Here is a 7,440-nt window from a genome sequence, read left to right on the forward strand (position 1 = left end):
TTCATTAAATGCTGACCTTTAATAGTAAGATTAGAAATGGATTTTCAAGTAAAACAGTCTTGGGAAGATTAGGGGGGAAAACATAGGTTACTAAGTACAGATTTTCCACACATGAAACTACTGGCAAATCTACAAAGCTATTCTAACCCAAAGGAATATACACTCTTCAAAGTGCTAACTGAAACTGCTGATCGGCATTGATGTCTGTTCACAGATTGGACATTAAATCTAAGGATTTAATACCTGTATCAAAAGAAGAAAACCCTCCTCCAAAAGACGGAAATCCACTGAAGGCAGAGAAAAACGACCCTGTGCCTCGGTTCCTGCTTCCACGGGTGCCTCTTCGACTCCCAAAAAAGTCCTCAAATGGGTCTTCTAAAAACAAACAGATGCAGTTTGTAAAGTCTTTATTCGAGCTTATTTTTTCATGGGAGAGCTGCGATAAAGGGAAAACATGTTAACACCTTATAACACACTATTCCATCAGAAGAAAAAACTTATCAAGAAGTTTTAACAAAGCTTATCTACAGAGCAACCAAAGTTCATCTAATGATCAGCAACTTAACTTACTCGTCTAATTCAACTACAGCTAGAATACACTAAGGAATAAATAACCAGACTGCTGACACAATCATTCTATGTAACAAATATAAAATTCAAGATCACTCATGTGTGCTTCAAACTCAGACAGGGAGCCGGGGTTGTTTTTTTTTTTTTTTTCCTGTCAAGATCTTATTTAAATTCAAGTTAGCACATATACAGTGTACTATTAGTTTCAGAGGCAGAATTTAGCAACTCATCACTTTCGTATAACACCCAGTGCTCATCACATCCCGTCACCCTGTTACCCCATCCTCCACCCCCCTCCCCAGCAACCTTCAGTTTGTTCCCTGGAGTTAAGAGTCTCATAGGGAGTTCTTTTATTTGAGAGTGAGTGTGCCCGCGTGCATTGAGTGGCAGGAGGGGCAAAGGGAGCGGCACACTCCTCGCTGAGCAGGGAGCCCAGCATCAGGACCGGAGCTGATGGCAGTCACTTACCTGACTAGCCACCCAGGAGCTCTTAGAGAGCTGTTTTAATATGGCCTCTGAGTCCAAGTAGCAGGCACTGTCCCTGCTGCCACCACTGGAAAGATTAAGGGGGCTTCACACTCAGGTAACTGTACTCCAGGGAACCTGGGCTACCTTCCCCAATGTAATTACGAAATAAAAACAAAAATGGATTATTCTAACATTTATTTGCATAACACATAGAGAATGGTGTAACGAGTGAGGCAAAATTTAATAGCTGTTGATCCTGGGCCATAGGATTTAAGAATTCCCTTTACTTTTCTATTAGCAAAAAAAAACTAGAAAGGATTAGTCAAAGTCAAATCTGAATAAATGTTAATTGGCAGACATTAACATGCTCTATTTTAACAGAAAATTACTGACACAGATAGCCATAGTATTCCTATTAGACATACCAAATGCTCCTGAAAATAAAAATAAGATTAGCCCTGATATTTTGTTATCAGTCAATGGGGCACTTACTAAAAACATAGGAATCATACAAACTTTTTAAAAATACACTGCGGTTCTGTGAATTAATCAGTGTTATTTTTTTTCCCCAGGGAAATAGAGAAGCTCAAGGAATCCTGATGAATGGTAAGAAAAAAATGCATGCCAGAGAAACAAACTACAGAACCAGGATGGTGTATTCGGTACGACCGGGCAAGATTGACCAAAGCAGGGGAGTTCACGACACAACTCAAGGGCACAGACACACGTGACCTTCGTGGTGAACTCTGCCATGATCCGCAGAGACACACGGAGGACCCGCGAGTTGAGAGCAGACGGCTAGGCAAGGCTAAGAAGCTCAAAATAGGGCCAAGTAAAGAGCGCGGGCACAGTCTTGGCCTCTTTGAGCTGTTCTCAGCGAAAATCGGCTGGTCTGCTTTATCTAATGCTACGTGCAGGAAGATGGGCCTGAAGGACACATTCAGAGTCGCTGGTTACTGGTGCCCTCCTGAAAGCGCTTTAGAAAGGAGAAGGTGCCAGAGGAAGGAGGAAGGCCTACGTGCAATCCCAGTGTGCAGACATGGCCCCACTGGACCCAGAGGAGCCAATCCAAGGGTCACAGAGGGTACTGGGTTAGAACTGCTAACTGCTGGCAAGTCAACCCCCAGCCTGCTGGTGTTGCAACTTCATGCCAACATTCCACAGCAAATGCTGCCCTTCACAAAATAATTCCTAGGAAAATCATTTATGACCTACTACTTTGTAAATGGGGCTGGGCTTACAGTCCATTGTAACAGAAGTATAAATGGAAGTTCATCTTATCTAAAGCTAGTTAACACTTGAATTTCTCCAGAGACTCACCCTATTCAAATAAAACCACAGCCTACACACCGGTGACACCAAATTTTGTCAGAGCCACCCTGATGTCCACCACTCACGTGAAGAAACAAACATTACAAATGCAATTTAAATTTACTGTGCAACTTCTGACTCTCCCCTAAGAAGTTAACATCAAAAAGAATTTACATGGCCTGCTTTACGCTTTCAGGAATCCCTAAAACCATGTTGTTCTGCACCTGAGACTTCATTTACACTGAATCCTACCGTGTTTGTTCTTCTAACGTACTTATTAACTTCTTGAGGTTCACACGGCAATCAAATCCTTAGCGCTGTTCTCTTGAGAGCGAGATCCAGGGGCCTTATGGTACCACCATCAGACACACGGGCTCAAATGCTCACACTCTAGGCTAAATGAAGACTTGCATAATTATACAATTCCATTCTTCAGAAGCTACTTCGAAAGCTGGTTTAGAAGTAGGAGTAAGGCCAGTGGATTTTCAGTTTATATTTTCTGGTATTTTTCTAAAAACTCCTTTATCTTGTTTATTTTTGTTGTTGTTGATATTGCACAGCCTAAATGCTTTTCTACAACTCGGGTAGTCATTTTACTCACTGAATTTTACGTTATGTAATTTCAAAATTAAAGTTATAAAGGTTTAACCCTGAAAATGAGAAGTCTCAGTTACATCAGTCATGGTGACACAAACACTTTCTTTTTTTAATATGCTTATGCTGTTAAAAGCAGCCACTGTAAAATTAGACAAATCTTTATTAAGAGCTTATCACTGGCTATTGCTGGTTTGTACCCTTTCAAAAAGCAGTTAAAGACTGTGTACCGTGACCTTTCAAAATCTTCAAGCCCCAAACTAAATACAATCAATTTTTAAAAACTCTTCAACCCAGCATTTCTACTTCAGGGAAATCACTCATCTCAAACATGGAAATACTACACTGCACTAAAAAGAATTCAAAGAATTATATACTGAAAATTGAAAATAACCAAACTTTCCAAAAGAGGAGGAGGTAAATAGCATTTTAAATGCACATTTTAAATGAGCATTAAGTTTAGGCTTTAGAAAAAGGCAGAAGAGAACATTTAGGTAACACATTACAACTACTATAGGTGAAAAATATTAACAGTGGATTTTTAATTGGTAGCAAGACAAATGTTGATTACCCCTTTACCTCATTTATATTTCCCAAATTCTTGAGTATGCATCATTTTTGAGATATAAAAATGATGAATATTTTATTTGTATTTTAGAAATAAAATTGTAGTAAGACAATGTAACATAGCCAAACATGCTACCAAGTACGGTTTTACTTTCAGCCCAGTGGGCATACAAACCACAGCCAGCTGAGGTGTCTGCTCAAGGCTGAGGAAATGGGGAGCGTGCGCAGGAGGAACAGACCCCTGAACAATGCGGGCTTAGAGGCCCTGACCCCTCACACAGTCACAAATCTGAGTTTAACTTCTGACTCTCCAAATGCTTAACTGCTCATAACCTACAGTTGACAGGAAGCCTCACCTAGAACACAGGTGATTCACATACTTTCTATGTTGTAGGTATTATATTCTGTATTCTTTCAATAATGTAAGCTAGAGAATACCAAATATTAAGAAAATCATAAAATACATTTACAATACTGTAATCCAAAAAAAAAAAAAAAAAACCCTACAAAAGTGGAGCCGCGTAGTTCAGACCTGTTTATTCAAGGGCCCACCATACTTAACAAACATCAGCTGCGACCACACCTGACTCCTTAAAGAAGGTACTCCATGAGTACCCCCTTCTTATTTTGTTATAGAGGTTTGTGAACACGTTTTAATACGTTAAACATCTTGTTCTCCGCCTCTCTTATCCCCTTACCATGTAACCTAAGACATACACTTTTTATCACAGTATTTCAGGACCTCACCTCCCCATCAGGGAGAAATGTTAGTGCATTTTCAGGCATATACAGGATAGCTATTCTCATGTTAGGGAAAATTATAACTGCGCTATTATCTTTATTTGGAGATTAAGTGTAGTAACTTCAGGAGAGGAGTATGGGTATCAAGTTGACAGAGGGTGGGCCTGTGGTGGTGAATTTCACATGGCAACTTCAAGGGGCCCCAGGGTGCTCAGATATTTGGTCAATTACTGTTCCGGGTGTGTCTCTGAGGGTGTTTTGGATGAGATTAACATTTAGATCAGTAGCCTGAGTGGCTGGCCTCATCCAATCCGTGGAAGGGCTGAAGAGAACAAAAGACCACCCTCCCCCAAGTAAGAGAATCCTCCAGCCTGATGGGTTTTCAACTCGAACACTGGCTCTTCCAGCCTGATGGCCTTTGGACTCCAATCGAGACAGCAGCTCTGCAAATTTTGAACTTGTAAGTCTCCATAATCGACTGAGCCAACTCCTTATAGTGAACTTCCTCAGATATGGATATGTAGTCAGAAACAGAAATATGTAAATATAGACCACGTTGCTTCTCTCTGGAGAAATGGAATACAGATTTCAAAAAATGAAACCAGTATTTCTGATCATTTATTTTACAAGGATCTTTAGGCAGGGGAGATACCAAGGCGACCTGAAACAGACACAGGTCTGGAGTGTAAGCCAACACGGTCACCTGAGGGCTTGAGGCACCGAGCCCTGGATATATAGCACACCTTCTCCACCTCAGAGATGATCCTGCTAGTCTCTCAAAACAGGAAACCGAATCCTTGAAAGGATCAGTGATATCAGCAAAATACTCATCAAGACCAAAGTAACAAGGTCAAACTTAGGACAAAAAGTACATTTAACTGAATGTTGTGGAATAATTTTGCACAAAACCCACTGTAACAAATGCTTACGTGCATGCATACATACAAACAGCCTTAAGGAAAAAAGAAGTATTGTGAAAGATGTTTTAAGCCATACATTTTCTTAAGTTTTATACCAAAATTCAGTATCTGATAACCACAAAACAAATTCGGAGGAACAGATCAAATAACTCCTTTAAGCCCACAGCAAACGCAAGCACAGAAACAAAACTAAATCCACCATGATCAGTACTGCTCCTAGCCCACCAACCCGAAGTACACACTCCAGGAAGAACAAACCCAACCAAAAAGAAGAGGCTTTAATGGCAGGAGGCACCAGCTGCTCTTTCCCCCAGGGCCTCACACTGTGGACTCCCCAGCCACAGAGAAAAACTGCAGGGAACAGAACAAAACAAAATCTGAACGCAGCACGGGCATTTCAAATAAAGAGTGCTGCCTGTTCGACTTCCCTACGCTCTCCCACAGCTGCGGCCACAGAACATCTTCCCCAGGTTCCCAGGAAGGAAGTGGTCCCCTCAACTACAGAGTCCAAAGTTCCACGTGGAAGACATGAGGAGCCAAACCTACAAGAGACTCTGCAAACTGACCCAAGCGAGGCCCACAACTACACTAGAAGTCTAAGAACCAACACAAGTCAAGGCACTGGCTTCCCCCAGAAAACGGAAACCGCACACAGAGGGCCTGGCCATCTGCGTGATCCAGAGCCGGCATGCAGACCCTCACTACGGGGTGCCCCACCCCCAGTGGGGTGGCCAGCACTGCTGTTCTCCCAGCCCAGGAACAGTTCTCGAACCACCTTCTGCAGGAACCAGCCTTCTCCTCTCCCTGCTGGGGGTGCAGCTGAGGGAGCAGAGTGACAGGAACCAAGTCTGAATCACTCGCAGGCACAAACTCACGCACCGAAAAGCCGGCGTCGCCAGCTACCTTCAACTGAAAATGGACTATTTCCACAGTCCAAGAGCAAGAGTTCTCAAATGAGCCAGAACGACACACTCTGGTATGTTCTCCAGGGGAATCTGACCAGAGCGCTAAGCCTCCTCCAAGAGGAACAAGAAGCCAGAGGGGCAGCAACAGTGCCCCCCCCCCCCCATTCAGGACCACGGGCTCTGTGGTCGCTATAGAAGGTGCATGGAGACCGTCTTTAGCTACTACAGCTGGAAACCAGTCTAACACGCTCCGTTACCTATGTGGATTTTTAAGTCTTATTCCCTGCCTTCTTTCAACTTACGCGTGTGCAAGGATGCCCTAAGGAATTCGGGAGGGCAGCCGTGCCTCTGACCTGACTTCTAGTTTCTTTTGGCACATCTCACTTCAAGGCTTCCCCTTCTTTCTCCGTCCAAAATTGGCTGCTTCTAACAGACAACTCTTTAGGGAAAACGACGTTACAGGATGGACTGTGGCCCTCCAAAATGATGTGGAATCCCAAAGCCCCAAGCCCCGTGAGTGTGACCTAATTCAGAAGGAAACAGAGTCTTTGCTGAGGATGGAGTTAAGATGAGCTCGGTAAGGTGGGTCTGAATCCAGGAGCGGTAGTGTCTCTAGGAGGGGGAAATTTGGACAGGGACACGCAGAGGCAGCACGATGTGCACACACAGGGAAGAGAAGGCTACACGCAAGGACCATCTGAGACCACCAGAAGCTCGACAGAGGCCTGGAAGAGCTGCTCCCTCCCAGGACCTAGTTTCAGACTCCCGGCTTCCAGGACCAAGAGGCATCAGTTCCTGCTGTCAGCCCCCATGCCTGTGGAACCGTTTTGGCCGCGCCCCCCAGGACACCCAGCGGGCCTGAAAGCGGCGGCTAAGCCCTGCGGGACCACCAGCCTGCAGGAGCTGCCCCGCCTCTCCTCCTGGGGTTCCACCCCTTGTCCCCTCCAGTGCCCCCAGGTTGGCTAGGCTGTCTGAGCAAGGACTGTCTCAGGCACTAGTCAGTAAGGCACAAACATTTTATTCCATCGGCCAGCCCAGGCTCACTGCCCCACGGGCAGCCCCTCCAGCTCCAGGCCGCTGTCCTCACTCAGCAGCTCCTCGCACTCCTCGCTGAGCTCCTCCACGTCCCCTGGACCCGCCTCATCCTCACTGGACACAAACTCCAGCTCCTCACTCAGAAGCTCGCCCTGGCCCCGGCTACAGCCTTCGCTTGGCTCATCTTCACTATAGACATCAAGCTCCTCGCTAGATATCACATCCAAAACCTCGCTGTTCTCTTCACTCTGGCCGTCTTCTGCCGAGTCCTCAAACCCGGGCTCCAACTCCTCACTCGCCACCTCCTCGAACCCTGGGAGAGCAAAATG

The 7,440-nt window shown here is 44.8% G+C and overlaps 2 protein-coding genes across 6 annotated transcripts in view; both read right to left on the reverse strand.

Annotated features, from left to right (window-relative positions):
* The window catches only part of DNAJB6 (DnaJ heat shock protein family (Hsp40) member B6), a 398,231-nt gene that overhangs the window by 30,359 nt on the left and 360,432 nt on the right, over nucleotides 1-7,440 (reverse strand). For all 4 annotated transcript variants that reach the window (XR_014139062.1, XM_081799764.1, XM_081799763.1 and 1 more), the window contains exon 6: nucleotides 244-375. Coding sequence is in view for 3 of the 4 variants with exons in the window: in XM_081799764.1 (XP_081655890.1) it covers nucleotides 244-375 (132 nt within the window). In the remaining variant the exon portion in view is untranslated. The remainder of the gene's footprint in view (nucleotides 1-243; nucleotides 376-7,440) is intronic.
* Nucleotides 437-7,440, reverse strand: part of LOC145716435 (uncharacterized) — a 10,723-nt gene continuing 3,719 nt past the window's right edge. For both annotated transcript variants that reach the window (XM_081799767.1, XM_081799766.1), the window contains one exon: nucleotides 437-7,424. In XM_081799767.1, coding sequence (XP_081655893.1) covers nucleotides 7,117-7,424 — 308 coding nt within the window. In that variant the 3' untranslated portion in view covers nucleotides 437-7,116. The remainder of the gene's footprint in view (nucleotides 7,425-7,440) is intronic.

This window comes from Leptonychotes weddellii, chromosome 12 (assembly GCF_054177405.1).
Source record: "Leptonychotes weddellii isolate Sample4059 chromosome 12, ASM5417740v2, whole genome shotgun sequence".
Classification (NCBI taxonomy): Eukaryota; Metazoa; Chordata; class Mammalia; order Carnivora; family Phocidae; genus Leptonychotes; species Leptonychotes weddellii.